Consider the following 15,194-nt stretch of genomic DNA (forward strand, 5'->3'; position numbering starts at 1 on the left):
TGCCTCTGCCTGCCATTCTGTCTGCCTGTGCTCGCTCTCTCCCCCTCTCTCTCTCTGATAAATAAATAAAATCTTAAAAAAAAAATAAAAGGGGATTATGTCTTGGATTTCACAAAGGGTGCTTATAGATGTTCCTCAAAACATTTTACCTCTCCTTGTCCTCTTCTTCTGACTTTTCCTGAAAATTAAAGATGTTGGTTCATATTTTACTTTATGAGAAAATCACACCCTAATTAATACAAAATTGGAAAATGTCATATTTTGAATAACAAAATAACAGATTTCCTGTTTTTCTATTAAAAGGTCAACACGACTGTGTGACGATCATCAATAATTTCTTTCCTCGCGAGAGATTGGATTATTACACTAAACCCCAGGGGCTGGATAAAGAGCCGAAACTGCCTCCAAAGTTGGCAGGCCCACTGCACAAAATTATTACTACAACCAATCTTCATCCTGTCAAGGTAATGTTGTGTTTATTGTCTTTGCTTTTTATTTAAATATTCCTTCAGCGTTGAAACTGCTCTTAATTCTATAAGATCATAGTTGCCATGGTTGGGTTTTGTGGATCTTGAGCTTGAGGTGAGGCTCTGTTGTTCAGTTGGTACAGTGAAGGGACTATTCGGTTTAAGCCTGAGAGCAGGTGAGGGGCACAGGCTAGACTGGGAGGAAAAGCCAGGCAAAGAGGTGGGTTCAGCTGAAGCCCACCTTCCACCTCACCTCATTGGAAGTTCTGGACTCTTCATGGCTCCAGAGAAGCAAGGGAGCTATTCTTTTGGATCACTCAGTTGCCGTTCTCTGAGGGCTGTCCTCAGAGAGAAAGGACAGGTTCCCAGGTAGTTCCCAAGAAGGCCACATCTGATGGATGGAGTTGGTTCCCTGGAGAAGGAGGCAGCTCTGAGCCCCTAGCAACCAACAGTCCCGGAAGCTGAGAGTGGGGATTTTGGTGGGGCACCAACAGCATCTGCCACAATAATTATTCTTCTAAGAAGTGTTCTGAAATCTCGTCCTGAGCTCATATTTTAATATTAGTAATTATTTGATGCCTTTAAGCAATACAGTTCTTCCAGTATTAGTCAAATCACACAGATTTTCAAACTTTTTAGACCAACCCAGAAGTTCATTTGGCTTACCAGAGAAACTTCAGGAGCCATTTGGAACTATTTTCACTGCTCTTTTCTTCAGAGTTTACGTATAACCTTTTTTGTTTATTTACCAAATTTTTTTTATCTTTACTTTTTATAAATCAATCCAGATGAGTATAATCTCCTCAATGAATCATTACATAAAACTCTCTGTATGCTACAGTGATGCTCTCCTTTTTCAAATTTTACTCATCTCTATCTTCATTCATGTGTAGTTTTGATAGTAATTCAGGACTGTTTGGTGAGCAAGGTGGTAAACCGGATCAAACACTGAGGTTTTCTCTTAATAAAAAATGATATTATAGATGCAGTAAATTAAATTTCCCTTCAAGTCTATTACATTGAGTCTGTGGAACATACCGGACACCATTAAAATAAGTATTATAAGTAACTCTTTTGAAGCCTAGCACTCCTTTGAAGATAGACATTCCAATTTTTTTTTTTTTAAAGATTTTATTTATTTTATTTGACAGAGAGAGAGATCACAAGTAGGCAGAGAGGCAGGCAGAGAGAGAGGGGGAAGCAGGCTCCCTGCTGAGCAGAGAGCCCGATGCGGGGCTCGATCCCAGGACACCAGGATCATGACCCGAGCCGAAGGCAGAGGCTTTAACCCACTGAGCCACCCAGGCGCCCCGACATTCCAAATTTTATGTAATGTTATTACTTTATCAATGCTTCCATTTCCACACAGACTCTGAACCTCAAGAAACAAACAAACCAACAAAATATACGTGTTCTGTGGCTTTCCACCCAAATTACTTTCCTGGGCCAGTAAGAGAGAGGACGGACTCGCAGATCCATTTTCATAAAGTAGGCTGGTAGAGCCTCTTCTGTTTTTATTTTTCAAAACTCAAATGTCCTTCCCATTCTGAAAGAACCCCCGGAGGTAACCCTTGTGATCCTAAGAGGGCAAAAAAGAAGTTCAGCCTTGAACCATATGTTCGTATTTACGGTGGAGAGTATATGGAACTTAGAATTTAACCTTTTAAAAAATAGGTAGCCTCTTCTGTATCAGTGTTTTGTTTTGTTCTGTTCTGTTTCTTTCCCGGCATACACAAGCGAAGAGATAACGCCCGTATAGGAGCTACTTATAGCACCCTTACTCTTAGTGGTGGGGCAGGCTAGGTAGGAAGACAGGATTTTTCCTAGGGGTACATTATTTCTCAATATGGAGAATGTGTGTGGATTGGGTCCTTCTTGTTCTTCTGCGGCCCAAGCATTATAGAATCTTCAGGTTTAGACTGATTTGTAGAAATTCCCTGTGTTTTTCTGATTTACTGTAATTTATGTTTATGTTTCTACCCCTTAATGTTGCAGGAATCTCAATGATTGCAATAATTGAGTCTATAGAGTAATTTTTGGATGTTTACATGGAACCTAGACTCTTGGGGTTAAATGTCCTAAGAATTATTTTATTTTATCTCTAATTGTCTATAAGAGCACCTGTTTGAGTAAATTAGAATAAGGGTATATTTATACAGGCAATAAATGGTAAAGGTATAGAAACGCAAATCGCCTACATTCTATTTTTTTTTTTACTCTTGGTCTTATAAAAGATACTATTCTATGATTCTCGTACCTTTCTCCAGACTAGACCTTGTTTTTGTAGGTATAAATGATCTATTCACTTAAAAACCTACCCCCTTGCCCCCCACACTTTAGATTAAAGTTGTACAGTGCTTTTGTGATGCCTTATTTTCGTTGCTTTAGCCCTTTCCAAGCCAGCGAGGGTCTTCCTGGGGTGTATTATAAAAAAGGAACTAACAGCCATTTTATAAAGTCAAAGGTCTTTTAAAAGCAGCACAAAAATCCTCCTCAACACACGATGCCCCTTTTCACCACAGTGCACATCACACCGCTGTATTGGCAGCGAGGGTAAGTGACTTCTGTGGCATCAGGATGTTTGTTTTCAGCAGGGACTTAGGCAGTTGTGCTGAAGCCCAAAGTACACAGGTTATAAAGGAGAAAAAGAGAGTCACAGGAAAAATAATAACAGAATTGAGCGTAGTCTCTAAGGGGTCAGGGGACGGATGTACACAAGGGATCCTGTTTTTGATTATTAACTTTCTTGGTTTGGTAATTTTTTCTTAGAGGGTATTTAAAAAATAAAAAATTCAAAATGCCACTATGTAAACATATTCTAACATTTTTTGGGGAGAGGAGCTATATCAGGCTTTTACACTTAATGGAATACATTTATTCCTCTTTGATAATTAATAATGAGATTTTCTTTATAATGGATGACTTTGTAATGCTGCAGAGATTAGAAGAAGGTAGCTAATTCAAATATTATTCTTTTGTGATTACCTGTGAAATGTTTCAGTAGGCTCATAGTAGAGCTGTGGTTATATATCATTTTTCTTTGGGTATACTAGTATATACTTTGAAGTAAATAAAGCACAACATCTTGGGGCACCTGGATGGCTCAGTTGGTTAAGTGACTGCCTTTGGTCATGATCCTGGGGTCCCAGGATCAAGTCCTGCATCAGGCTCCCTGCTCAGAAGGTAGTCTGCTTCTTCCTCTGACCCAGCCCCCTCATACTCTCTGTCTCTCATTTGCTCTCTCAAATAAATAAATAAATAAATAAATAAAATCTTTAAAAACAAAACAAAACCTAATGTCTTAACAAAGAAAAGAAACAATTAACCTGAGATTAATGGTTCTGAGATTTTTTTTTTAAGTTTTTACTTCTCAGTTTAAGATCCTATGCTTTGATTATAAATGCTTTACCCAAAAATGTTGAACAGTTTCAAATGATTAGTGTTGACAATAGAAATATAAATGTGTGATTAATGAGCCTTTTTTGCCAAAAGTTAATTTTTGATATATGTTATTGTAGGGAAAGTCATCGGCACATTTACCAACAAATCTTCTTATACTTATTTCATGACCCCTCATTTATTACTGAGTGCTGTATTTTAAGTAAAATACTCGATTATACATCAATCTGGTAGTCCCCAAAATAAGTACAAATCATATTTTAATTTCACGAGAACTCTTAATCTCTGTTAAATTTTCAGGTAGGAAGGTATGCATGGGATTCATAGAAGTTTATAAATGATCTTCCTGTTGGAAGCAAAGGATCTAATTCGTGCAATCTGCTGTCTGTGATTCCCTGATATTTACATTCCCCATGATAGGCGTTTCACTGTAACACATAGGTTAACAAACACGACTTTCTGCCCTATGCAAACAGTTGTGCCTGTGTTACACATGTGTTTACATTACTGGTATGTCCACATGAATGTTTCCAGTGGCCCTCTGCAGACCTACTTCAGGTAGGTAATCATCTTCCCAGTAACAAAGCCAGTAAAAAACAGTACTCCTCGTTACGCTGATCTTGCACTTAATCTGTGCCTATATGAGATGTGTGGGACTCATAATGCATCAGATTTGATAACTCTCTAACATTTCTCCTTGAAGGCTTTTAATTTGCTTTCCTCTTTGACCTTTTCTCATTACCATAGATGATAAGCATATCATAAAAATTTCCACAGAGAAATGTAGTTCATTGGAAAGTAATACACCTTTTTTTTTTAGGCTTCTTTCTGTAAAAACCTCATCTTCTTACAATTAATAAGAATTAATGAGAATTACAGTACTCCTAGCCATGAAATTCTAGTAATGTTAGCTAGAAGTGGTGATTGCTTGGGGATTTGATTCTGTATATAAAGGAAATGTACGTGTGCCGTGTCTACCTTTAAAGTGCTTTTAACAGAGACTCTAAAACCATGACTGTGAGTAGCATGCTAACACCCGGGTTTAGCTTGATAGCAAATCACTGTATAACTCAGATACACAGAGTTCAAGAGATTTCAGGATGCCAGGGTCCTTCTGTATTCGTTTTAGAACTTGGATCATTGGCAGTTTGCATTCCAGTTTGAATTAACTTCGTAAACATGTGACCCTGAGAGACACTTTATTTGGTGATCTGTTGAAATCAACCCAAAATAAGTATCCAATTTGTACATGAAAAGTCTCTCATGGAATTTCGAAGCTCACTGGAATGTCTTCTAGATCGTGATGCTTGTCAATGAGAACCCTCTGCTGGCAGAAGAGACAGCCCTGAATAAGTGCTACAAGGTGATGGATTTGATCTGTGAGAAATGCATGAAGCAGAGAGACATGAATGAAGTGTTGGCTATGAAAATGCATTACATCAGCTGTATCTTCCAGAAATGTATTAGCTTCTTAAAGGATGGAGAGAATAAACTGGACGCTCTGATCAAAAGGTACCATTTCAGCCATGCCACGTGTAAAATATACTCAGATGGATAATGTTTTATTATACAAAGCCTCATCATGGATTAAAAAATTAAGCATTTTAGCAGCAGTTGTTATTGTTGGGCTCACATTTAGTCTGCAAGAAATAAGAGCAGTGTTCTCTTTAGGTTGAATGATTATTCAGTTCTCTACTTTTTACAACAATGCTTTCATTATCCCCAGTTTACAGGTGAGAGAGCTGAAGTGTTTAGGTAGCTTGTGTAAGATGTAGAAGGTAGCCCAAGTCCAATTTTGAGGATGGGTATACCATGCCTCAGGTTGTTGCTCTGGGTTCATCATGGCGCTCAGCCCATCTCCATTATTGAACCTGGGAGAGCTGCGTGTTATCCTTGTTCTCTGACCCCCTGGGGTCAAATTCCACACACCCCCCCTAGTTTTACTGAGAAAGGTGAACTGTGTCAGCAGTGTGTAACCTAATGAGAGTTTTCACTCTTTGTACAAATAACTGGCATGGTAATGAGTAACTAGCTACTCCGGTAATGGCGGTTCGTGTGTGTTTTATGGCAGGGGTCCCTTTTACGAATACCTCCCAGGGCACGTAAGCAGGATAAGGACTAGCCAAACATGCAGGTAGAACAGCAGTTTGAATTAAGTCTATCAGCACGATTGGAAGAGACAATGAAAATCTCGGGTAGTACAGAAATTACTCCCAGTTCATGGGTTCAGCTGGGAGGAAATGCTTAGAGATTCAACTCCAGTTACTTTTTAAAAAATATCTTTCAGTTTGTTAAAAGGCCGAGCTTCAGATGGCTTTCCGGTATATCAAGAAAAGATCATAAGGGAAAGCATCAGGAAATTTCCTTACTGTGAAGCCACACTCCTCCAGCAGCTGGTGCGAAGCATTGCTCCTGTGGAAATTGTAAGTTAACTCTACCAGTAAGACCTGATTACCATATTTTGTACAATTACAGACAAGTTCTCTTTAACATATGGGTTTATTAATGTAATAGAGAGATAAGTATTTGTTATTTTAAACAGTTTTCAGAAACAGACATGGCGATAGGCATACCTGTTTCTGGGCATCCGTTTCCCCTCTCTTGAGCCTCTTTTTTCATTTTTATATAGCTCATGGTTTAATAAGTAGTATTCTCCTATGTCAGAATGTGGATGGTTATGTGGAAAATTACATTTTAAAGACTTCTGTGAAACCGTAAATGTGGGTAATACAGATACACACATGTACAGTTGTAGCTCATGAAAAACCAGTACAAAGTCCCATATTAGATGGAAGTAGGAATTGATTGTCTAGGTTGATGGTTCCTGGTCGGTGGGGATGTGAAGGGATGAGCCATGGGAGGCTCATTGTATGTCCTGATAAGCAATCTCAAAGTATGTCCCAGCTTCTCATATTCTACCTTAATGCCTCTGATTATAAATGTTTCATACTTAACAAAATTCTGTTTATACTTCTATACTTCCATATGCTCCATATGTACAGCTATAGGAAGCAAATTTCACCTTTATTATCTGTTCTTTAAATTATTTATTGTCCTTTTATCATATACTTATTTAAGTAGTATGTCTTTTTTTTTTTTAAGATTTTATTTATTTATTTGACAGACAGAGATCACAGGTAGGCAGAGAGGCAGGCAGAGAGAGAGAGAGAGAGAGAGGAGGAAGCAGGCTCCCCACTGAGCAGAGAGCCCGATGTGGGGCTCGATCCCAGGACCCTGGGATCATGACCTGAGCTGAAGGCAGAGGCTTAGAGCCACCAGGCGGCCCTAAGTAGTATGTCTTAAGATTCGCCCTCACTCTTTGTGTTTTGAACACATTTCTGTTCACCGTATCTACACCAGTCATGCCTTGCTATATTTCAATCAAATCCTTTATCAGCCTTTGTCTGTTGGGTCAGAAGCTGATCCTCACATTGGTCCCATCCATGACTTCCTCCCACCCTCCAGCAAATGTCGGTTCTTCTCTGCCTTCTCTAGGCGGTCCCATCCTTCTCAGTGTGAGAAATGAGGACAGGTGGGTTCTCAGGGCTCCTTCATATATTAAGACTTTGTCTGATCAGAGCCGTGAAATAAGAAAGACCTGAAGAGACAAGGTGATTTCATGAAGTTCGTGCATTCGTTTATCCCAGAGAGTTCTCCATGATTTCACATAGAGATTTTTTTACCCTTACTTTTTAATATACTTGGCTATTTGGTATTTGAACTTTTGGAAGATTAAAGGTAGCAAATTATGAGGGTGGTTTATCAATTATGAATTTGGTTTGGTCCACATATCAAACTCCAACTAACCATGAGTTAAATCAGTAGGGTTTATTCATTGCCATATACTCAGAAGCACAGAGATAGGCACACCAGATCCAGCACAGATCTTCTCTTAGCTTTGCAGGTTGTCTGGGGAAGAGAGCAGTTTTGGTTGGTCTGGACCCTGCTCCTTTGAATGACGTTCCGCTTCTCTTGGTGGAGAAATTGGGGGAATGGATGTCAGAGAAGCGGCTAGCCGACCAGCCGTGGGCTGTTTTCAACACTAACAAGTGGTAGCTGACATTTCACCTTCAAAGTGGAAAACAGCAGAACTGAAAATAGCTCAGAGTACTTTAAAGAAAAAGTCAAAGCAGAACAATGTGGAGTTGAGCCATTCACTGTAGCCCTGTGTCATAGCATTATTGTCCTTCGAGTTGATGCAGTGTAATCATTAATGTTTACCCTCGTGATCTGAGTCATTGAGGAAAGGTTTATTAATAGAGAGAATAGGATATAATGCAACTTAGAAAATTTTTCTCTCTTTAAAAATTTTTCTTCTTACAGGGCACGTGGGTGGCTCAGTCGTTAAGTGTCTGCCTTCGGCTCAGGTCACGATCCCAGGCTCCTGGGATCGAGCCCCGAATCAGGCTCTCTGCTTAGTGGGGAGCCTGCTTCTCCCTCTCCTACTCCCCCTGCTTCTGTTCCCTCTCTTGTTGTGTCTCTCTGTCAAATAAGTTTTTAAAAATCTTTAAAAACAAATAAATAAAAAATAAAAGTAAAAACTTTTCTTCTTTAAGAGTTATATATTCTCTCTGGAAAACTTGATTTATCTGGACAGTGCCTGTGGTTGTGAGTGTCCCAGGAAGCCACTGTTTACTTCCTAATGGGTTTTGTTAAACTTGCAAGTTCACAAGCCACTGAAGTAGCACTAACCATTTCCTGTCACAGGGTAATTCTCAGGGTTGGCCTGCCATGAGGATTGCCTGTGGCACTTTCTGACTGTGCTGATGCCTGGGCCCTCCCACCAAGGTTTCGGTTCCCTCTTCCTCCTGTGGATCTCTGGCTTCTCCCTGTCACAAAGCTCAGCAGAAAATGTGAAGCAACAGAGTATCCTATTAAAGTTGTTGTGTTTTATCACTTGCCAGAGTATTTTGACTTCCGGGAGACTAGCTAATGTCTCTGATTTTATAGGATGTGTTGAGTAAAGCATCCTGTTTGTTTTTAAGTTGAGTATCTTTCTGTGGGAGGAGCTCTGGTGCTTAAACAAATTCTTATATAACAAAGTAAATGATGAGATTTTGTATAACAAGAAAGAGTTCTTGCCACCAAGATTTTGTATAACGAGAAAGAGTGACAAGAAAGATTCTATGTCATTATTCAGGGGTACCCTAGATTCTTTTCTGAAGCAGTAATTGACTCTGACTACCATGCTCTTATAAGGTAACATAGATAAAGTGTAGGTCACCGGCAGCCTGAATGACTCCATCTCTGGTGTGCCTGCTTCTGGACATCATTCATGGAGTGTCATCTCTGTAGTCTTCCGATGGCAATTTTAAAGTGTGTTTTGCTCTTCTTCATACCTCCTCTAGGGTTCTGATCCCACTGCATTCTCTGTTCTTACCCAAGCCATCACTGGTCAGGTGGGTTTTGTGGATGTGGAATTTTGCACTACCTGTGGAGAGAAGGGAGCAAGTAAAAGATGTTCCGTCTGCAAGATGGTAAGAATGAAGTTCCTTGAAGTTCTTCAGTATGGTTTAGGTTTCATATCGTTTGATAACTGACTTGTAATGTTCTCTAAATAAAATGGTTGACGTTAGTTTTCTAATACATTCTAATAGAGCATAAATTCTAATTCTGTGCATCTAATAATTAAAAGTCATTTTGAAAGAGCAGTATGGGATAAATGTTCGGCGCAGTTCTTTGCCATATGTTCCAGGCTGCCGCAGCATCTGGGTAAACCGCTTCCAAGAAAGAAGGAATACAAGTGAATGAATAGAGAAAGATTGTAACACATTGACTATTGTAGATATGAGCGCCTAGAACAGGCCAGTTCATAAATACGCCATCTTAAATCTTCTGATGGTGACTTGAACCATAATCTCTTCATCATCTCTTGTAGACCGCCAGCTCCCTTGTGACTGCCACCCATCTTTAAGCTCTTCTGAACTCCACTCCCCACTTCTGCTGCCATGATCTTTGTAAAGGGCCTACCTTCTCCTCACAGATAGTACCCATAAGCATTCATCTGTACATTCACTTTACCCTCTAAGTTATATTGATTTATTTATTTCATTATATTAATCTCCTCTTGTTTTCAAGTTTGGAATTCTTCAGCATATTAATAATAGCTATCACATTTTGTTGTGACTTATTTCTGCAGCTTCATTCTCCTTCAACTACTTACTTCTTTGAACTTCAGTTTCCTTGTACGTGAAATGGGGTTAGCGTTGTGAGAATTCATTCATTGAGACCATCTACGTAGGTTAACCGTTGCTGCATGTAAAACACTTATGACAACAATCATTTGCTAATTTCCCATGTTGGCCGCTGGCTGGGATTAGCCAGGGTACTTTTTCTCCCTGTGTCTCCTGTCCTTCTTGGACCAGCAGGCCAGACTGAGCCGTTCTAGTAATGATAGTAGAGGTAAAAGGGCACAAGGTCCCTCATAGTCTAGTCTTGAAATTGTCATATTCTTACATTCCTTTGGCCAAAACAAGTCACAGGGCCAAATTTAGAGTGAATTCTCCTTCCCATCAGAGAAAAGAACTTTGAAATCTCATGAGGAAGTATACACAGGAAGGGAAGAATAAAGAATCGGGACCAATGAAACAGCCTACAATACATGTCCTCTCTATGTAAGGGTTTAGCACAGTGCTTGGCATATAATCTTGCAAAAATCTCAATTCCATTTACAGAAACTCCTCCCTGTCCTTGAACATATAATTCACGTTCCTTCTTGCACTTTTGTACAAGATAATCTCTGCTTGGAATGCTTCTTGCCCATTTCTCTGTTGACTGACTCTGTTCATACAGAGTGAGTCACTGCTTTCTTTGTGCTCCTGTTGCTGTTACAACCTGTATTACGATGTGAGTCATGTTGGGTATCTGCCTCCCTCCATGCCGTTCCATCCAGCTCTTTCTCAAGCTTAGTTTCCTCTGAGACAGCTCTATCTTCCTTGACATTGTACAATCCTGACACATAGTAGGTTCTTCTTAAATCATTTGTTAAGGTCTTTGGTAGACCACTTAATATATATCTATTGTTGTAAAGTATAAGTTAAAAATGACAAATATAAATCAGTGGCCATCATGGTTTTAAAAAGAAGGCGTAGGGGCACCTGGGTGGCGCAGTCGGTTGGGCGTCTGACTCTTGGTTTTGGCTCACGTTGTCATCTCAAGATCATGGAATCAAGCCCTGTGTTGGGCTCCACACTCAGTGCAGAGTCTGCTTGGGACTCTGTCTTCCTCTGCCCACCCCCAACCCCCCCATGCTCTCATTTGCTGTCTTTCTCAAAATAAATAAATCTTTATAAAAATAAAGGAAAGCATAGAAAACAGCATTTTTTACAGCATAGCTCTTGGCTTAATGTCATAGTTGGAATATCATGCAGTCACAGCTCTTGAAATGAAGTAAACTTACAATTGTTTTCAGGTTATATATTGTGATCAGACCTGCCAGAAAACACACTGGTTTGCACATAAGAAAATCTGTAAGGATCTAAAGGACATTTACGAAAAGCAACAATTGGAAGCTGCCAAAGAAAAGAGTGAAGAGGAAAACAGTATGTATATAAAAAGCAAGCTCATACTGCTTCTCTTGGGCAGAGGAATGATATTATTAATGATAATACAGGCACCAAGGAACTGAGTCTTCTCTGGGGACCAAAAGTACTTGGACTTGACCGATAAAAGAATCACATTTCAGTGTGTCCCTCTTTGGAGTTGTTGGGATAATGTACAGAATATGGTTAGCCTAGAAGTCTCTGGAAGACAGGAGCTATAGAATTCTAAGGCATATCGTTTATTCTGTATTCTATGTTCTGACTCACAGGAATGCCCTGCAATGATGGGACTCTAAATGAGTGTTCACTTATACTCGGCTCACAAGGGATCTTAAGGTCTTTGACTAAGGAAATAATTAAATTTCCCCTAATGGCTACCCAAAGATTTTAAGGTTGGGAACCTTTAATTTTTTCAATTAAAATACAAAGCTGTAGGTGAAATTACAGAGTAAATTTATAAATTACAGATTAGATTGTAGCGCTAATGTACGGATTAGGTTTCTCCAAGTATCTAGGCATTGAACTCCATATTACTTTCTCTCTCCCTCCCTCATGAGGTGTATGACTCATTTTCATCAGAAACAGTGAGTTGCCTTAGCAGGGATTCCCAGACTGCAGTGGAACCCACCTCCAGGCCCGCGTCCCACCCCAGAGAACATATCATACATTTTGTGGAGCACATCTAGCTTGAAAAGGTTGCCTGGTTGACTGATAACAAAGCCCTTCCACCCCCACCCTTCAGTAGACTGCATTGCCTTCACCACCTGCTTGAGAAACACTAGGAATAGGGTTGAACAATTCGTACAAAATTTAATTTGTATAAATAATCGTCAGAGATTATTTATCTCATCAGAGAATCGTCAGGCTTTCTGACTGCCATGCCTTCTCCTGTTTTCCGGACCCAACTTGTATCCTGCATGTTGAAGACAGAGGCTGACAGCTGGTCCTGTTACCTAATGAGGGAGAGAGTAAGATGGTCAGGACAGAGGGAGTTCCCGGCTGGTAGGCATCAGCAGGGGCCGCCCACCCTTGGAAGTGTCATAGACACCTTTATTCTCCAGCTGTGTAGGCGACACTTCCTTACCCCCCACTTCATAGGTAAGGAAAGCACCCTGTGCAGGCACTTACCCAAAGACCTCAAGCTCCCTCATGGCAAAGCTCTCTTCGAAGGCAGGTCCCAGACAAGCATTTCAGAGATTTCCAGGCTTGGCTGCAGAGCCAGAGGCTTAGGTCCAAATCCTGGTTCTGCTGCTATCCTGACTGTGAAACTCTGAGGAAGTTGTCAAGCCCATCTCTTCTCAGTTTCCACATGTGTAAAAATCATGACAATAATGATAATAGGGATCATTTACCTCATGTGGCTGTTGTGAGGATTCAGTAATTTAATACACGGAAAGCATTCAGACGATAGACTGACATGTGATAGGACAGCAAAATGACCTTCTCTCTCTCTCTCTCTTTTTTCTTTTTATCAGATGGCAAACTTGATGTCAATTCTAATTGTGTTCATGAAGAGCAGCCGGAGGCTGATGTGGGGATCTCCCAAGAGACTTGTCAGCCTAAGGAGTCTGCGGAAAGGGAGAAAGAATGTTCTCCAAGTGGAGCGGGTTTGGAAGGCTTCCAGGAGGCTCCTGCAGGCCCTCAGGAATCTGAGGAGTGAAGGGCAGAGTGGGGCCGGCACGGATGGTTCACGCCCTGGCAGGTAGCCAGATAGCTCACGTGACTGTGTCCTCACTGCCTCATGACCCCTGCATGGCACCATGGCGGGAGTCCATGTTTCCTAGAATGGATGCCTTCAAGCAAAGCTCTGTCTACCATGCCCTGAGTTCCTGGTGATTTCTGTACTGTGATTGGAGTTACTCCAAGGGAAAAATGTGTGTTTCAAAGTATTGCAGAAACATTTTGACTCCTTTTCTGAGGCCAGCTTCTCAGCAGTTGTTCTCAAAACAAAAGACATCCCCTTCAAGAAGAAATGTAGGCTCTGGGGAACAAAGGGGCAAGAAGAACAGGCGTTGGAGAAAGATTCTTCAGGAAGGAAGACTTTATGAGCCACGGAGATGGATAGTTAAACAAGTCATAACTTATATGTGAATAAGATGCATATAAATAGCATTTATAATAGTGAAGTTCTACTTATTTAGATGCAGTGAAATGAAGAAAAGGTGTACATTACAGGGTCTGTCACAGTTCATTCATTGTAGTTTTGTATAGAAACAATTTCAGCAGTCTGAACTTTATATAGTTCCTGCAGTGACATTTTATCTACAGCATTTGTACCTTCAGATATGTCAGAACAAAGGCATAGCTACAATTATCTCAGCATGTGCATTAAAAGGGGTATCTCATGAAATTTCTGATAAAATAATGGCTAAACATAGTGTGTCCCCAGTTATGAAACAGATTCATGTGCTATATTCTACTTGAAAGGATTTTTTCTTTCTGTAAGCTTTTCATGGGGCTCTTCCTGCCCAGAAACTGATTTATAACTCACTTTTAGAATGTGCTGCCACCACTGCTCAGCACATGCCATACAGAAGCCAGGCTAGGGCCTGATCGCCGAAGACAGCGCTATGTTTCAGAGTTTCTTGTAATGATTGTAAAATAAATCATGCCTACTGATATAACCAACACCACATCTTGTTTCCTGGTTTATTGCTGTTGAGGGATGGCAAACACTAGAGAAATATTAGAGAACCTACATTTTAGGAAATCAGCAAATGCTAGAGAACAGAGTAAGAAGGGTTTTCATGAGTACTATTGCAAATCAAAATGACTCCAGTACCCACCTCACTTCGCTGATCAAGATTCTTCTATGTTGCTGGTTCTCCCTGCCTTCACTCATTGACTTTTCTCCCAACCTTAGCACTACACCTGTACGCCCTCTAATACACTGTTCCTCGAAGACTCCTTGTGAGTGAATTCAATGCAAACCGTTAGCTGGGTAGGAATTCAGCAGGCAGATTGGCCCCTAAACTTGTCAGTCATGACAAGCCTCACTTACCGGTCAAGGTACCTCATCTACACACTGAGAAACATCCCTCTTTGACTAGTAAAGTCATCCTCACAGGCTGCCCTCTCCCACTGGTGTTTTTATGTGTGTTATCTGATTTTTAATCTTTTATCTTTTTTTTTTGGTATGTGTGTTACCGCCATTTTGTGTTACCGTTACAATGCCTGTCTTCGAATACATAGAGAATTATGCAAAAGCAGGAAGAAATAGGAAAACTGAGAGATGTGGCAATGGAGAGGAACTTTTTCCCTTCATTGAAGTGAATGCTAACAGGAATCAGAATCTAGCATGGCTATAACTGCCAGTGGACAAAGGACTTCAGGTATAAGCCGTGTCAGTGTTAAAATTTTCTATGAAGTATTTTGGGGAAGACGGGGTTGGAAAATGGAGTTTAAGAGACAATCGGATTGGTTCTAATTATAATTCCTTCCTTTGTCATACATAATCTCCAATTGATATTTCCATTATAATGTCAATATAGGTGGATCATTTTTGTTTTTAGCCATGTTGAATTATTTTCGATATGCTATCAAGAAACTTTTCTTGGAGCACCTGGGTGGCTCAGTCAGTTAAACATCTGCCTTTGGCTCAGGTTATTCATGATCCCAGGGTCCTGGGATGGAGCCCCGAGTTAGGCTCCCTGCTCATCAGGAGTCTCTTTCTCTATCTCCTTTTGCCCTTCCCCCCCACTGCTCATGTACTCTTGCTCTCAAATAAATAAATAAAATCCTTAAAAAATACATAATCTGAACACTTCTGCTTCTGGAAGCAGAATAG

At 40.3% G+C, this 15,194-nt stretch overlaps 1 protein-coding gene across 2 annotated transcripts in view; it reads left to right on the forward strand.

Annotated features, from left to right (window-relative positions):
* The window catches only part of ANKMY2 (ankyrin repeat and MYND domain containing 2), a 37,522-nt gene extending 23,482 nt beyond the window's left edge, over positions 1-14,040 (forward strand). For both annotated transcript variants that reach the window (XM_059396755.1, XM_059396756.1), the window contains exons 5-10: positions 304-464; positions 5,164-5,378; positions 6,154-6,289; positions 9,215-9,343; positions 11,278-11,407; positions 12,883-14,040. In XM_059396755.1, the coding sequence (XP_059252738.1) occupies positions 304-464; positions 5,164-5,378; positions 6,154-6,289; positions 9,215-9,343; positions 11,278-11,407; positions 12,883-13,067 (956 nt within the window). In that variant the 3' untranslated portion in view covers positions 13,068-14,040. The remainder of the gene's footprint in view (positions 1-303; positions 465-5,163; positions 5,379-6,153; positions 6,290-9,214; positions 9,344-11,277; positions 11,408-12,882) is intronic.
* The last annotated feature ends 1,154 nt before the right edge of the window (positions 14,041-15,194 follow it).

This window comes from Mustela nigripes, chromosome 4 (genome assembly GCF_022355385.1).
Source record: "Mustela nigripes isolate SB6536 chromosome 4, MUSNIG.SB6536, whole genome shotgun sequence".
NCBI classification, from domain to species: Eukaryota; Metazoa; Chordata; class Mammalia; order Carnivora; family Mustelidae; genus Mustela; species Mustela nigripes.